Raw genomic sequence first — 18,098 nt, forward strand, 5'->3', positions numbered from 1 at the left:
GCTGTAAATTTATTACAAAATTATATTGACCTTACACAAATGCCCTAGTGGAGGTCATGACTGCGAGTAATGCTCTCTTCAGCTTCGGAGAGAGTGAGGCCTGATAGAGATATAACCTTGTCTTTGGTAACAGCTAATTACCACTAATTAATTAAAACAAATTAATAAAATATATGAAGGCCAAACCGGTGTGTAATTGCATTTTGTGACTCGCTGTCAAAAAATTTCAATTGCTTAGGAGTTATGAAAACAAGTGGCGAAGGGGTTCCGAGCTCGTCATTTTTGAATAAAATGAAAGTCTTCGAATACACTGTTACAATACAGGGTGGAACAACGTTAAGAAAAACAAAACAAATGTTGACAGACATTTTCACCCAGTTGATCAGCATGTTTCAAATGATATGGTATACTAAAAATGGAGTGAAAAACATGGGACGAAAATAAACTGCAACCATACACATTTTTGTCTCTGAGATCATGGTATAGTTTCATGAAGGCAAACGTGGTGTATCTACTGCTTTGTTCTCAAAACCTCGACGACCAAATGAGTTCAAATTTTCACAGGTCTGTTATTGTATGCATATACCAACTGTGAAGACTAGTCTTTGACAATAATTACCAATAGTGTCCATAGTTGATGTTGTAATAATAGAAACAAGCCATTTTGTTGTAGATATTCGGATGCAGTTGAGTAATTAGGTTTAAATGCTCATCACAATTTGGTTTTCTTTTAAGTTGCACCAACCTGCACAATGAATTCCCGGACATCTTGTTTGGATTAATGAAAAAAATCAATTTGAACCAAAGATGCGAAATTTCGTACACAAGTAATACATTATAATTGACGACATTGGTAATGGCTAAATCGATCGTACAGTAATAAAACAATATCCATAATGTATTTAACCGCATATCTCCCGAAACCCACTAGTGACACTAGCAGACAACAGTGCCTGATACCATGGCAACATAATGCCATCTTTTCACAATATGGCGCGCAAGGTTGGCCGACCAATCAGTGGCGAGCACAGCGACGTGAGCAGACGACACTTGTTTCGTTATAATAAAGCCATCTTTGAGCCGAGTAGCGCACATCGTCTTTCGCCGTCATTACAAACGGACCGAAAAAAGAGTATTCCTGCTCGCCAGCTGAATAGAAAAGCATCTTTTCTCTCTCAATAATTTCTGTAAACTAACAAGAAACAGTCAATATGGTAAGTTAAATTCTCTTCAGTTATTTTTTTAAACAGGAATAATTTGTAGTAGTTTTATTTCACTGGTGGTTATTTTAAAAGGCAAGCAATAACCCGCATTTGTATCGTTAAATCTTGGCAAACGGCGACTACCCGCCGGAAAGCTTAAAGATTATAGTTGATTAAAGTTAATTGTTGGGGAAGACAGAAAATTTTATCATCAGTTTGTATGATTTGTAGAAACACCAGGTTGTGTATCTACTTGCTAGGTTGATTTTGTTCTTTCGATACCTCGTCTTTGCTTGGAATTACACGCAGGGCGCGAAGGTCATTGTCACCATTGCCATGGTCTTGTCAATGGTGCCCCCGCTTCAGACTCTTTCCAATGACTTTAAGATTTTCCAATGGAAGTGCCCTTTGCAAAATGAAAATGGCATTGCCCTTTGAAAGAAAAAACTCGAGGCCTGGTATTACTTCTCGGTGCTGAAAAGAACTGTCCTGCTTTTTAACTACTACCTGGGCGGAAGGTAGAAAATCGGACAGGACTTCTATTTTCGCTTTAGTGGATCGAGGGAACTTCTCAGTATTAGTTCTAAATTTGGTATCAATGTTTCGACTAGTTTGCTCTGGTCATTCACTGTTGGTAATTCAAAAAAGCTAAAGGCAGCCAAAAAATACACCCGCATTTTTATCGTCCAATCTTTGAAATGGCGACTACAAGCCGGCAGTCTGTGAAGATTATGGTTGATTAAAATGTCGTTTCAGTTATTACCATTAGTTTGTTTTATGTTGGTAAGCTCTTTGTTTACGCGTCGTTGATGCTTGTACGTGTTTTCAACAAAATTTAAGTACATAACAAAAGCCTTCACTTTCTTAGCATCTGACAGTATTAAATTATTCAATAGACTTAGAATAAACTCGGATTAGGTTTTTATTGATCAAACTAACTGAATCCCAAGCTTCCAATGGAAAGAAAGCAAGGTCGGGGGATTGTTTTTTTTTTTTCGTATACAGAGATTATCAGAATATATATTTTGATGATAAGTAATTGTGTTTTTAGTCTGATGGAATTCGAACCCAAGACTTTTGCATTGCTAAATGCAGATGTCTTACCACTAGACCACTGAGCTATATAGCCAGCCCACGGTGGCTAGATGTAGTTTGAATCCCAATACGAAATAATTGTTGCCAGCGTGCTTTAACCTCCTAATTTCACGACAATGCTTCGAAGTTTTTATTTTTTTTATTTTTTTATGCAAGTGCAACCCAAACCAAACCAGGCTAATAGTAATATAACCACTCTTGGTAAGGTGCTACAAGAAGGAAATAATTAAAATATTCCTGTTTAAAAGTCTACATTGTAGGATGGAGAAAAACATGCACCAGGAAATGGTAGTCATATTGTATGTTGCTTTATAAATTTTAACGTTCATAACACACAAAATATTCAAACATGCGACGATTTCACGCTGTAATATTAAATTTAAAACATAATTTGAGTATGAAAAAAAAATTTTATCTGAAAAAAATTATACCATATCTCCCTATATCACACTAAATTAGCTTCAATTATTTTATCTTTGAGGTTTTGCATTAACATATCTTGCCGTCAGTTATCATACAAAATATCTTTCCAAAGAATAAGTGGATATTTTTAGATTTGTTTATCTATTTCTATCTAATTTTTCTATCAGACTGATGACGTCAGGTTTTTATTAGCGGGTTGGGGTTATTGCCAGGCTATTCATATGCTAATTAGTTATTATAAACGGCAGAGCTGAAATTAATAGCATCTGACCAAATGTGCCATCATATTTTTTCAAGATTAAAATTGCGACGATGTGTGTCATTTAATCAAAAAAATATTCACACGCCGTGAGATATTTGTTTAATGGACTTTTTGATTGATGAATGAATCAACAAAGGAACATTATACAATTATTTCTGATAAACAAAATAGGTCATCCATACAGCGAAGAAAGGAATGAAAGTCACTCATAAAAAAACCTTAAAGGCACTGAACACTATTGGTAATTGCTCAAAATAAGAAATTACCCAATGGAGAGCTGTTGTTAGTAAGATAAACGGCTCCCTCCAAAGTAACGTAGTTTTTGAGAAAGAAGTAATTTCTCACTAAAATATTTAAATTGAATACGACACCCCAGCTGAGCAATGGAGAGCTGATGATAGTATAGAACATTGTGAGAAACGGCTCCCTCTGAAGTAAAACAGGTTTTAAGAAAAAGGCAATTTTCAAAGACTTCAGCCCTGGAGCCTTTTATTAGGTATCTTTAAAGCCATTGGACCCTTTCGGTACAGAAAAAAAAAAAAAAGTTCACAGATTTACAAATAATTTACAGGGTTTACAGAAGGTAATAGTGAAAGACTTCTCTTGAAATATTAGTCCATGAAATGCTTTACTTTTTGAGAAAACGGTAAAACAATATAAATTCTCGTTAACGAGAATTACGGATTTGTTATAAACACATATGTCATGACATGGCGAAACGCGCGAAAACAGGAGTGGGTTTTCCCTATATTTTCTCCCGACTCCGATGTCCGATTGAGCCTAAATTTCCACAGGATTGTTATTTTATATATAAGTTGTGATACACGAAGTGTGGGACTTGGACAATACTGTTTACCGAAAGTGTATAATGGCTTTAAGCGCACACGTTAATTTGTGCAAAGGTGTTTTTTCTGTTATTATTCTTTTGAACATCGATGACCAATTGAGTCAAAATGTTCCCAGGTTTGTTATTTTATGCATATGTTTAAACACACCAAGTGAGAATAGAGGTCTTTGACAATTTACTTAAAGACACTGGACACTATTGGGTAGTTGTCAAAGACCAGTCTTCCAACTTGGTGTATCTAAACATATGCATAGAATAACAAACCTGTGAAAATTTGAGCTCAATTGGTCGTCGAAAATGCGAGATATGAATGAAAAAAAGAAAAAACAAACCTTGTCACACCAAGTTGTGTGCTTTCAGATGCTTGATTTCGAGACCTCAAATTCTAAACTTGAGGTCTCGAAATCAAATTCGTGGAAAACTACTTTCTCGAAAACTACGTCACTTCATTGGGAGCCGTTTCTCACAATGTTTTTTATTATCAACCTCTCCCCATTACTCTTTTCCGAGTAAGGTTTTATGCTAATAATTATTTGAGTAATTACCAATAGTGTCCACTGCCTTTTAGGACTGATACATAGTGCCTTAATTTAGAAACATTTATATTTAGTCTATACAGTCATTTGACCAGTTCGGGATCATTGACCAGTTCGGGATCACTTCAACTTTGCAATAACCAAATAATTATATCATTTCTCATTATTACCAATTTTTGTTGATTAATGTGAAGATTAACATCCATTAAACCAACAGACCCAAAATAAGGTGCCAAACATCATCAGCAAATAAATTATGGCCGTTTTCCTGAAGGTTGTCTGCGAAATTTGTCATTTTTGTTGTTGAAAAATGTTGGTTGAAAAACACTGTTAAAACTTCTTACCTTTAGAATTGGAGTGCCGGGGCAAAAAATATTTATGTAAAATGATAAGAATGTGTAAAAAAACATTCCTGTAAATACTGTGCAGTCATCTTGCTTTTTTGAGGAGACAAAGTTATCAAAATCTTCTTTGGGGGGGCAACTTACCCTTGACCAGTTCGGGATCACTTAACATCTCATTGCGTCAAATGGTGCCGCACTAACTTACTAAGTCTGGTAAAATCATACTACTGCAATAGAAAGTTTATTTAGTTGATTTTGAGAAACATTACTTCAACAAATTCTTGTAGATTTTTTATTTTGTGAGAAAATTAAGCTTGGAGGGGTCAATAATGCTTTTTAGGTTCGCTTCACTTTTTCATTTGCCTTTGCTGTTGTTTTGTGGTTTTGTCGCTGGGTTTTTGCGCTGCTATTGAAGACACTTGCATGACATTCACTAAAGAAAGGAAGTCCAAGTCCATGCCAACACACCTCTGATGTGTCGTGTCCTTGAGAGACAGTTTTATGAATGGGAGTATGGGTTTACAATAAAGGGCACTCTACTGATTCAGAATAGATTCAACTGATCCTGAACTGGTCAAACAGGTGATGATACTTTTCTCAAAGCCTCTTCAAAAGAACTAATCTTTTTTTGTCAGTGAATACTTGGTGAGATTTATGACATGTTTAGGTAAACTGATAAACTTTTTTGTTTAAGATATCAAAGAGATTGCAACAAAAAACCATGTGAATTCAAGAAGTGATCCAGAACTGGTCAAACGACTGTATCTATTTGAGTTTGATCCAACTAATTTGGCATCAAATGATGATAATAGCCTAATACCTCTTCTCAAATGTTTGCCTCAAAATAAATATTTAGTTCCCTTTTAAATATTTATTCTAAATGGATGGTTAATCTTGGTAATTACTCCAAACTAGTTTATAACCGTAAACACCGACTTGCTGTTGATAATGAAACACTATTTATGCCAACACAATTAGATTGGTGTTATATCAAAACACTAACACCGTATGGTGTTAGTTTTGAACCCCTCTTGGTGTTTAGATGTAACAACAGCAACAGCAACGGTGTAAATTTTAACACGGTCCTCCATTCTGTGGAGGCATTCACAATTTCATTTTAAAGGTTACACGCAGGGAGTACTAATATTAAAAATTAATTTTCCTCCTAGGTATGATATTGACTTTTTGCTTTATCCTTCGCATGATTGTCAAAATTGATGTCTTCAGACATAGCCCCCCCCCCCCGGTTGTCTGAAGTGTAAAGATCGAGACACAAAATGCCTTGAAATTGTTGTTTACTCTAAAGGTTATTGTTCTCATGCTAATTCGTAAAGTAACTATGATCCACCATTTTGTGGAGTCCGCTAATTTGGTATTCCAATATGAGAAACCATGTTAGTAAACGAAGTAAAAGGAAAAGCACACAATCATGTGAGGCAACAGCAATTATGAGGCAGCAACCACATCAGCAACAACGACATAGTAAGGTTTTCGGTAACACCATCTCTAAATGAGTTGGGGTGGTTCTGAAAAGAAACGTTGGTTTCAACTGTAGCCCTATATAGGACTCTTCCTCTGTACACAGCTACTGTAGAACTGTAGAAACCTATCAGAACCACCCATGCCAACTCAATTAGAGATTTACATGGTGTTACCGCAGACAGCTATCGTATGTCCACCATGCAAAGTTTCAAATCCTAATAACTAATAAGACAAACAACTACAAAAACAACAGCCAAAGAAGGGTAGTAAGTAATATGATTTTTATAATCAAACAGACTTCGGCGACCGGACTGTTTTTTTTTAAAGAAAACCTTAAAATTAGACAACTCGACTACGTATTCATTATTGCTTATTGCTTTTTTTCTAAAATAACAGTTTCAAATTTCCACGAAATTGAGAAATATCATAATTATAGGCCTAGATCGAATATCGAGAACTATTATTATACATGTTTACTATTATCAATAGCATGACGCATAACCGCCATTTGTTTTTGTAATCATTTGTCATGTATACTTCAAATTACTCACCAAAAAAAAAAAAGAAAAAAAAAAATGTCTTTACAATAGAAATAATTTTTATAAGCAATGAAGCGTGTAGTAATTATGGCTAAAGGTTATATGAACAAAGGCAAACCTTCTGTCTAGCCTGCTGCATAATGGATGTTGTAAATATATACACTGTATGTAGATTTAATTAATTTATGCACATCATTAGACCAGACGCTCATTACGCTCTACCCCCCCCCCCTTCAGCCACCAACCCCCTCCCATTTAGTTCCAGACGGTCGAAGTTAACCTTCAGGTTTTTTTTAGATCCACTGTGATCAATTTGGTATATTAAAGGCCTATAGACACCTCTTGTAATTGTCAAAGACAGGGGCCCAATTTCATAGAGCCACTAAGCACACAAAGTTTGCTTAGCATAACATTTCTGCCTTTGTTGATATTTACCAACCATTTTTCCATTTGTTGCATAATTATAGCCTGTTAATGGTATTTAGCTGTTGTTTGCTTATCATGAAAATCACGTGAAAATGTGGTTGGTAATCATCAACGCAAACATTTCATGCAAAGCAAATTTTTGTGCTTTCTGCTTACCGTAAGCAAAGAATCGGCGGTTACGGAAGCAGGGATTTCCGTGCTTGCTTACGTCAAGCGTATTTCACGAGTTAGCTGCGAAGTTTGGCTTCTGTGCTTGCCTACTCCACTGGGCGTTCTACGCTTACACAGCTAGCGCAGAAATTCGGCGCTTGCACGTAAGCGGAGAATGGTGATCGTAAGCGAAGAATTCGGCGGTAAGCAGAATCATGAAATTGGGCCAAGTATTCTCACTTCGTGTATTCCAACATCATGTATTAAATAACAAACCTGTGAAAACGTTGTCTCATTTGAAGTCATCGAAGTTGCCAACGATTATTGAAAGAAAAAATACCATTGTTTCTACAAATTTGGGTGCTTTCGTAAACCTAATAAAAAGGCTTCAGCTGAAGTATTTTACCATGTGAAATTTTGAGTGAGAAATTACTTCTTTCTCAAAAACTGCGTTTATTCATTCAGAGGGAGCCGTTTCTCAGAATATATCAACAGCTCCCCTTTACTCGTTACCGAAGTAATTTTGTAATTACCAATATAGTATCTAGTGCCTGTAACCTTCAGACTAACTCAACCGTGGTAAATTTGCTATATTAAGACCACACATGACACGAAGCCTTTGGTGTATAATTTCATTTTTGGCATACATTACAGCACGACTGGAGCTGTAATAAGCGACGATATACTAAAGAAGCATCGCTAGTGCGTGGAGTGGCACACCAATTAGCTCACCAATTAGTCAATTACGGTGAATAATTAGGTGGGCGGCTTCTTTTGATAGTACGTGACAAGAACAACAAGTAGAGTGCTTTTGTAAACAAAAATATTACAATTCTTTGAATCTCACCCGAGTTGTCCTTCGGATGGGACGTTAAGCCGTTGGCCCCATGTGTTATGTAACGCGTGTAAAAGAACCAAGTGCATTCGTCGTGAAGCATTACATGGTGCTATCAGAATTAGGTCTCATAACTCAAACGTAGTCCCACGTCTGACAGAGAAATACTGTATGTTACAGCGCCAGGAGCGTCACTGGGTGACGGACATGTGCGCTATACAAAAAGCCACATTTATTGTTATTATTATTATTATTATTATTATACAGTGCCAGCACACACGTCGGTGTATATGGGTGAAACCAAGTGAATAATTCTACGAAGGTTACAATTTCAACTCCATTCTTTCAAACCATTTTCGTATGTTTTTGAACAAGTTTGTTTCTAACTTTACTTTCTTCTAGCGTGAATGTATCTCAGTCCATGTCGGCCAGGCCGGAGTCCAGATGGGGAATGCCTGCTGGGAGCTGTACTGCCTGGAGCACGGCATCCAGCCTGATGGTCAGATGCCCAGTGACAAGACCATCGGAGGTGGAGACGACTCCTTCAACACCTTCTTTGCCGAGACCGGCTCAGGCAAGCACGTCCCTCGTGCCGTCTTCATCGACCTAGAACCCTCGGTTGTTGGTAAGTAGATTGTCTTTTTTTGGTTGTCATTTTGGAGGTAATGCTTTCTGCTCTACCAACCGGGCTTCCGATGGATGATACCCAAGCCTACAACAGTATGAACCCTGTTTTCTCCCTAGGAGTAGGTGGCAATATGCCCCTGGAAAAAAAATAGTTGATTGTAGCCCACACCTTGAAGTGGCCTTCAGGCCTTGTGTGCCTGGCGACTTGCAAACAAAAAGGAATCCTTTTGTCAAAAAATACAAAGCTGTTCCGTGCTTTTTTTCTTCGATTAAGCTCTTAAAAGTTTTATAGTTACTGGTGGACACTACTCAAAATAATCGTTATAGCATCCAAACTTACTTGGTAACAAGCAATGGAGAGCTGTTGATTTTTTTTTTTTGAAACGGCTCCCTCTGAAATAATTAAAAGTACTTTTTGAGAAAGAGGTACTTTGCTCGATCAAATAATAAAATACTTCACCTTTTATTATGCATTTGAAAGCACCGAAAGTTGTGCAACAATTTTTTGTTCATTGATTATTCTCTTGCAACTTCCATAACCAACAGTCGAGAGCCAACATTTTCACAGGTTTGTTAATGTTGGGAAACACCAAGTGAGCATACTGGTCTTTACCAAACGTGCCCAGTGCCTTTAACACTCAAGACGGGAAGGGTTTTTATTCAAAAACGACACAATTTTAACTCATTTTGTTTGACAATTTATTTACAGACGAGGTCCGAACTGGAACCTACCGCGCGCTCTTCCACCCTGAGCAGCTGATCACAGGCAAGGAGGATGCCGCCAACAACTACGCCAGAGGTCACTACACCGTCGGCAAGGAGTGGATTGATGTAGTCATGGATCGCCTAAGGAAACTTGTAAGTTTGGTTTTGAAATTCGGTAGAATTAAGGTTATGGAACTTATGCATTGACCTCACCGAAAATACTCGGTACGCGCGCGTTATGAGTGGAATGAGGTGCATGCTGGTCTAGCTAGCGATCAAGTTTGATCGCTACCTAGACCAGCATGCACCTCATTCGCAAAAGGTTGACATCATCACGGCGCCATCTTAGAGCAAGTTCGAGTGTGCACAATGGTTAACTAAAGGTTGACCATTTTGACTCGAACCCAGGCTGGTCGACCATTGGTTGACTACTGTGGTCGACCATTTGGAACCAGCCTCGAGCCCATGGTTTCTTCACTGGTCCCAACAGCATGTTCCATTCTAACATGTGTTAAGCGCAGAGGGGAACCAGTGACACTTTAGCGAAAAGGTGGAAGGTTGACTGGACTACCAAACGAGTCGTTCGGGTGAGTACGTCACTGCGCATGTGCGTTGCTAGTCTGTGGTCGACCACTGGTGGACTACATGTGCGCACTCGAACTTGCTCTTAATTGAGAATGTATGACGAAATAATGGAAAACGCACGTCGTGTACGCGCGGCACAGGCCGTGAGCCAATGACCAACGGTCCTTTGACCTCTAGCAGCGGGCGCCCTTTGGCAAATGACGTCATTTGCATATAAAGGTCATCCCTGGAATCGAAACTGCTGAGCTTTGAGGAAAGATTAATGTGAAAGTGTACAACACTGTATGTTAATCTGGCGTACTTTGTATCTATTTGGTCTTAATAGGCTGACCAGTGCACCGGTCTTCAGGGTTTCCTCATCTTTCACAGCTTCGGTGGTGGTACGGGCTCTGGCTTCACATCTCTGTTGATGGAGCGTCTGGCTGTTGACTACGGCAAGAAGTCCAAGCTGGAGTTTGCCATCTACCCTGCCCCACAGATCTCCACAGCTGTAGTAGAGCCTTACAACTCTATCCTCACCACTCACACCACCCTTGAGCACTCCGACTGTGCCTTCATGGTCGACAACGAAGCAATCTACGACATCTGCCGTCGTAACCTCGACATCGAGAGACCGACCTACACCAACCTTAACCGTCTCATTGGTCAGATCGTGTCCTCCGTCACTGCTTCACTTCGCTTTGACGGTGCTCTCAACGTTGACTTGACAGAGTTCCAGACCAACTTGGTGCCCTACCCACGTATTCACTTCCCTCTTGCCACCTACGCCCCAGTCATCTCTGCTGAGAAGGCCTACCATGAGCAGCTTACCGTTGCAGAGATCACAACTGCGTGCTTCGAGCCCGCCAACCAGATGGTGAAGTGCGATCCCCGTCACGGCAAGTACATGGCTTGCTGCCTCCTGTTCCGTGGTGACGTCGTCCCTAAAGATGTCAACTCTGCCATCGCATCCATCAAGACCAAGCGTACCATCCAGTTCGTCGACTGGTGTCCAACTGGCTTCAAGGTGGGCATCAACTACCAGCCACCTACCGTGGTGCCCGGTGGTGATCTGGCCAAGGTGCAGCGTGCCGTCTGCATGCTTAGCAACACCACCGCCATCGCCGAGGCCTGGGCTCGTCTGGATCACAAGTTTGATCTGATGTACGCCAAGCGTGCCTTCGTCCACTGGTACGTAGGAGAGGGGATGGAGGAGGGTGAGTTCTCTGAGGCTCGTGAGGATCTGGCTGCCCTGGAGAAGGACTATGAGGAGGTCGGAATCGACTCTGCCGAAGAAGGGGCAGAGGGAGAAGGAGAGGACGAATACTAAAAGTCAACAGCCAAGTCTAACCGAACAAAACAGCCTTGAAACCAAGCAACAACAAAAACAACATCAATAACAACAACAGCAGCAAGAGCAGCAACAGCAACAACAACAAACAAAAACAAAAAAACAAAACACAACAATCCACAAACAACAAACAACAAACAACAAACAACAAGCAGCAAGAAAAAAACACCAAACAACAACAGCAACAAACGACAACAAAACACAACAGCAAACAACAACAACAACAACAACAACAACAACAGCAACAATTCCACCGTCCTGGGAGAGTATCATGCAATCACTTCTTGTACAGTATAACTGTTATTATAGTTGTACAGGGTGTGAACTGGCTAATGATTCGCGTTTCTTTTACTTGTCTATAATGTTTTACTAATTTCTAAATGTAAATGTGTTATGGTAACATTCTTGTTTTAACCTCTTTTTTTTTTGCCCGAACCGAGGAGTCAGATTCTGGAAGGTTTTGTTGTGAAGTAAAAAATATGACAATTGACTTCGCTTGATCTCCTCCTGAGTTCGCCAACAACGTTGTCTCATGAAAACTTTAAACACCTTTCATAACCAATCTCAAAGAAGTCATTTCTTTCTGAATCAGCTTGTCTTTTTTTTTAGATGGTTGGTTATATGAAGTGTACATTCATTCCAATCCTTAAGTTTACAAGAATTATACCAGGTGAAGCTACGTCGTTGGTTTTGGGAATATTGTATTTATTATAATAACTCTTTAACAAGCAATGAATAAAAACAAGAGGGTACATTATTGGTTATTAGAAGAGCACATCCATTCCACTCCTATAGTTTTTTTTCAAGAAATATATCATAAAGGGATGGTACGTCATTGCTAATAAGAAGAGCACATTTATTCAAATTCTAGAGTCACTAAGTAACATACCATAAAAGGGGTGGTCATTTTGAGAGTACATTTTTTTCCAATTTCTAGTTTTTAGAAACACTTCATAAAGGGGTGGTACATCAAGTGTTACTGAAAGAGTACATTCCTTTCAAGCCTCTAGAACTTATCAAGAAACGTCTTAACGAAGAAGAACAAAAATGTTTATGTGGTAGATTACACTCGCACACCCCTTTAAAAATAACATAGCACAGTCTTTGTGTTAATACCACTGAATATGTTTGTTTTACAACACTATTTATATCCCCTTTATATTCACGATAATTATTACTTTTCAAGTGTGCACAACTATTAGCAAGTCACATTGTTTCAAATAACAAAGGAGCATTTTAAATCGAAATAGCTGTTTACCCAGTTGAGTATTCGGAATCTTTTATTTATCCACGAAGACTCAAACTTTAGGCTGACTGTGGCTGAATATATTTAAACTCAAATTTCTTTGTTTTTAAAAGTGAACAATTTGTATGTGTAATATTGAGGCTTTTCATTGACAGTGAAGACAATAAATTTATGGAAAGAAAATCCGGATTTTTTTTTTTGTTGATCTCCGAAAGGAAGCATTTTATTTATTCTCAACGTTTCGACTGCCGTGCTTGTGGTCTTCATTAGTAAACGAATAACGATTTCGGATGGATTTGTTTATCACGGGCTGTTAATGACCGAACAATATTTATTGGTTGCAGCCGCGAAAACGTACCCGGGAGTTTGAGCGAGCGGCGAGCCGGGAAAATGGCGCGGCGAAATCGGTCAACCCTAGAAACGAGGTTGTGATAATTGCAATTTTTGTAACAGGAAACCAGGGGTCGATTTCACAAAGAGTAAGGACTAGTCCTAACTTAAGACTAAAAAAAAACTTAAGGCAAGTCCTAAGTGAGAACGAGTTACTCGTCATGACTCGAGATAAGACTAGTCTTAACTCTTTGTGACGTCAACCCCTAGGCCCAATTTCATAGAGCTGCTTAAGCACAAAAAGTAGCTAAGCACATCAACATTATGCTTATCAGATTAAGGTTATCAGTCAAAGTACCATACCAAATGGACAATTTGTGACTGGTATCCTGCTCAATGCTGCTAAGCAGAAATGAAGAGTTAAGCAAAATTGTCTGCTTAAGCAGATCTATGAAATTGTTTCCTGGCTATGTTCTCATTTAGCAGGTTCAGTTTAGTTGCATCGTTGGATGCTTTCGATTAGCTTCCCCGGGTCGGCCCGGTCTGCCCCGTTACGTTCGAATAGCTTTGACGTCATTCCAGGGGCTCACCCGGGTCAGCCCCAAGTGCCCTGCTTGTGGTACGGGTCACAGGGGCTGGCCCGGGGTGCATGACGTCACAACGAGAGGGCAAGTGATCGTTCGTTTAGCTCTTGTCAGGGGCTCGCCCGAGTGAGCACCACGGGGTCGACCCAGGGAAGCTAACTGAACGCACCCATTATAAAAACATGTCTAAATGAAACAAAAAATGTCTCAAAAGTGAAACTGTACCTCGCAAGCCCATAAAGAAACCTGCATGAACGGCACTGGACACTATTGGTATACTCAAAATAATATTGGCATGCAAACTTATTTGGTAACGAGCAACGGAGAGCTGTTGATAGTACAAACCATTGTGAGAAACGACTCCCTCTGAAGTAACGTAGTTTTCGAGAAAGAAGTAATTTCTCACTCAAATTTTTGCAGTTGGTTTCGAGACCTCAGAATTTGATTTTGAGGTCCCGAAATCAAGCATCTGAAAGCACACAACATGTGCGACAAGGGTGTTTTTTCTTTCATGATTCTTTTGCAACTTCAATGACCAATTGAGATCAAACTCAGATGTGTTATTTTATGCACTTGTTGGGATAAACCAAGTGGGAGTACTGGTCTTTGACAATTACCAAAGGTGTCCAGAGCCTTTCAGGCACCGTCGAACTTGGGGCCTTAGCCGACCCCTTAGCCAAAGTCGTGGTTTTGAAAAGCCTAAGCTTTGAGGAAATTTTAGTTTACAACACTGGATACTAACACGGTGTACTTTGTATCTATTTTGGTCTTAATAGGCTGACCAGTGCACCGGTCTTCAGGGTTTCCTCATCTTTCACAGCTTCGGTGGTGGTACCGGCTCTGGCTTCACATCTCTGTTGATGGAGCGTCTGGCCGTCGACTACGGCAAGAAGTCCAAGCTGGAGTTTGCCATCTACCCCGCCCCACAGATCTCCACAGCTGTAGTAGAGCCTTACAACTCCGTGCTGACCACTCACACCACGCTAGAGCACTCCGACTGTGCCTTCATGGTCGACAACGAGGCCATCTACGACATCTGCCATCGTAACCTCGACATCCAGAGACCGACCTACACCAACCTTAACCGTCTCATTGGTCAGATCGTGTCCTCCGTCACTGCTTCACTTCGCTTTGATGGTGCCCTCAACGTCGACTTGACAGAGTTCCAGACCAACTTGGTGCCCTACCCACGTATTCACTTTCCTCTTGCCACCTACGCCCCAGTCATCTCTGCTGAGAAGGCCTACCATGAAGAGCAGACCGTTGCTTCGCTCACCAAAGGCTGTTTCTTGCCTGCAAACCAGATGGTGAAGTGTGATCCCCGTCACGGCAAGTACATGGCTTGCTGCCTCCTGTACCGTGGTGATGTCGTCCCCAAGGATGTCAACTCTGCCATCGCATCCATCAAGACCATGCGCACCATCCAGTTCGTTGACTGGTGTCCAACTGGCTTCAAGGTGGGCATCAACTACCAGCCACCTACCGTGGTGCCTGGTGGTGATCTGGCCAAGGTGCAGCGTGCCGTCTGCATGCTGAGCAACACCACCGCCATCGCTGAGGCTTGGGCTCGTCTGGATCACAAGTTTGATCTGATGTACGCCAAGCGTGCCTTCGTCCACTGGTACGTAGGAGAGGGTATGGAGGAGGGTGAGTTCTCTGAGGCTCGTGAGGATCTGGCTGCCCTTGAGAAGGACTACGAGGAGGTCGGAATCGACTCTGCCGATGATGAGGGAGAGGACGAAGGAGAGGAATATTAAACATATCTTAGGGACCATGGATAAACTAAGAACGCGGCCGCCCGCGGTCAGACTCGTTCTAGAACGAGTCCGTCCCAAAATTGTCACGCGCCCGTCCCAAGATGGATTAAGCACTTCACTGATTTTTAAGTTACCTCATTATCGAACTCTATTGTTGGTGCCTTTTGTGTTCAGATTACGTGGACAAGGCAGCTCGCAAGTAAGCCACGAAGGGGTGAAGGATTAGTGTTTGCGGTCTAGCTCAGGTATACACCAGACAATGGGTTGGAGATGTCCATGTACAGCCAACCCTCGAGTTTGCCAAAGCCAATACAATAATATGCTACTGCCATAACAAGTTGAAGTGGTGACTATTATTCTTAAATTTGAAATCATCGCCAACTTATTTTGTATCTACATCTAATTATTACATTAGGACCCGTGTTTATAGAGATAATTACACTTACACGATTTGTTCATAAAGGTACCGCGAAATCATGCTGACCGGCTCGCAATCACACAAAACACAACGCAAAATTACATCGTAGTACACAAACACACTATATCCAGCGACACACTCACACACAGTGTTTTCAATTATACCGGCCCAGTAGTCTTACTACTTTACGTGCAACGAACTATAATGCAAGAAACATTGAACGCTAGAGGGCTTTTCTAAACAATGTGATAGCGGGAGAGCCGCCCTCCGTTGGAAAAATTGCGCAACAGTTTACGAAATTAGTTACAACCGCCTTGAGATAAAGACTTTCGGGAGAATCTGGTGTCCGAAAATTGCAATACTAACCAGCGTACAACATTGGCGCCGTTGCTGGTACCTTGCGAATGTCAACAACGTGGTGAATTTTCAGCAGTTCCTTGGGAATATTTAGCGTGTTTAAGAAAAACTACATAACGTGTTGGCTTCATTGTTCAAACATGAAACATTTTGGATACCTTGGATGTACAAAAAAGGGTATAGTTTTACTGTTTAATGTAAGATGTTTTTCCTATTGATTTTGTTTTATTCTGTTGTATTTTGGGGGATTATTTTGCATGGCGGTCGTGCAAAGACGCAATATTTTTTATATTTTAATCTGCGGTTGTGTTTTGACTTATTGCGTGAAAAGGGCTAGGATTAATCTTTTTGTAACTTGAAAAAAAAACTAGTCAAAATATAAACTAGACCGGAGACACAGTTATTATAATTTACATGGATCGTTGGTTGTTGTTTATTTATTGAAACGACAGTTTACGTAAATTGCAGTGGAAACAACTTGGGTTTATATCTACCCAGATAAGCCGATTATAACTACACAGTGGTTTTCGGCCTCACCATTGTTCCTTTGTTATACAGTGGGTCTTCCTCAAGACCCAGTGGTTGAGAAGAACGCGTTCCACTCCGTAGATTTTCTTTTGTTCAACTTGTCACGCGAAGGAACGCGTCGCGACGCGGTCGTTCCCGTGACATAGTTTATCCATGGTCCCTTAAGAGAAACAACGACAATAGACAATCCTGGAAGAGTTTCATGCAATAATTACATTTATAATATAACCGATATTTGTACAGGGTATAAACTGGCTTATTTTTCTTTTCTATACTTTTTACTAAATGCTTAATGTAAATGTGGTTGTAACATTCAAACCTTTCCCCCTTTTTTTCTCGTTTTTTCTTCTTCTTATTCCAACCTATTTGTTCCCTCCAACGAGAAGTCAGATATTCCGTTTTTGTGACGTGAAAGAAAAACAATGACAATTAAAGACACTGGCCACTATTGGTAATTGTCAAATTGAAAAGACCACTCTTCTCATTTGGTGTATCTCAACATTTGCAGACAACAACAAACCTGTGAAAATTTTAGCTCAATTGGTCGTCGAAGTTGCGAGATAACAATGAAAGAAAAAACACCCTTGTCACACGAAGTTGTGTGCTTTCAGATGCTTGATTTCGAGACCCCAAAATCTAATTCTAAAGGTCTCGAAATCAAATTCGTGGAAAATTAATGCTTTCTCGAAAACAACGTCACTTCAGAGGTAGCTGTTTATCACAATTATTTGTACCATCAACCTCTCCTCATTACTCGTCCCAAAGTAAGGTTCTATGACAATAATTATTTTGAGTAATTACCAGTAGTGTCCGCTGCCTTTAAAGTAGGATTTGAAACTTTGCATGGTGGAATGACGATATGGAAAGGTTTGCGGAAACACCAATATTACAATTATTGTCTTCACCCTCCTCCTCGGTTGCCAACATCATTGACTTGTGAGACAAACAAAGAGAAAAAAAAGGAAGAAAAAAAAAAGGATGGTGCATCAAAATTTTCCTTAAAGTCACCTGGAAATATAATTTTGTTTTCTTTCAAACATAAGAGTATATGCTTACGAACAATAAAACAATTTTTTTAGTAATTGTTTGTCACGATTTGTATGTTAAAAAAATATAAAGTTGTTTGGGGGCTGACTCCGCCTACCCCTTTTGTGACGTCAATCGAGGCAGACTTTGCCTGCAATGCGTGTAGTAAACACACGTGAAAAGTACATGTACGTCCAAGTCGTGAGTTGGTACATTTCAAAAAGTATTTTTCTGCATTCAGCAGCAATACACCTGATCGGCATTGCCGGAAAAAACAAAAAAAAAACATTTTTTTTGAAACGTACAAACTCACGACTTGGTCCGTACATGTACTTTGCAATTGTGTTTACTCTACGCATTACAGGCAAAGTCTGCCTCGATTGACGTCACGAACAGCGCCCTCTCGGGTCGGGGTCTACTCTTAAATTTGTAAATAACATAAAAACTGATTTTTTAAAACCTTA

The 18,098-nt window shown here is 40.0% G+C and overlaps 1 protein-coding gene across 2 annotated transcripts; it reads left to right on the forward strand.

The window, feature by feature from the left end:
* The first annotated feature begins 1,075 nt into the window (after positions 1-1,075).
* Positions 1,076-17,680, forward strand: LOC139946781 (tubulin alpha-1 chain-like). 2 transcript variants are annotated; one of them, XM_071944476.1, is made up of 4 exons: positions 1,076-1,214; positions 8,544-8,766; positions 9,478-9,626; positions 14,325-17,680. In XM_071944476.1, exons 1-4 carry the CDS (start codon positions 1,212-1,214, stop codon positions 15,303-15,305), a joined length of 1,356 nt encoding a protein of 451 aa, XP_071800577.1. In that variant the 5' UTR covers positions 1,076-1,211; the 3' UTR covers positions 15,306-17,680. The 2 variants fall into 2 exon arrangements, with proteins under 2 accessions (XP_071800577.1, XP_071800576.1); XM_071944475.1 differs by lacking the exon at positions 14,325-17,680 and adding an exon at positions 10,384-12,797.
* Positions 17,681-18,098: the final 418 nt, after the last annotated feature.

The sequence above is a fragment of the Asterias amurensis genome, chromosome 14 (assembly GCF_032118995.1).
Source record: "Asterias amurensis chromosome 14, ASM3211899v1".
In the NCBI taxonomy this organism is placed as follows: Eukaryota; Metazoa; Echinodermata; class Asteroidea; order Forcipulatida; family Asteriidae; genus Asterias; species Asterias amurensis.

Bases quoted from the DNA above. Each gene is read 5' to 3' on its own strand.
- LOC139946781 (XM_071944475.1), top strand. The intron at 8,767-9,477 runs GTAAGTAGATTG...ATTTATTTACAG, and splicing joins CCTAGAACCCTCGGTTGTTG to ACGAGGTCCGAACTGGAACC. The intron at 9,627-10,383 runs GTAAGTTTGGTT...TGGTCTTAATAG, and splicing joins TGGATCGCCTAAGGAAACTT to GCTGACCAGTGCACCGGTCT.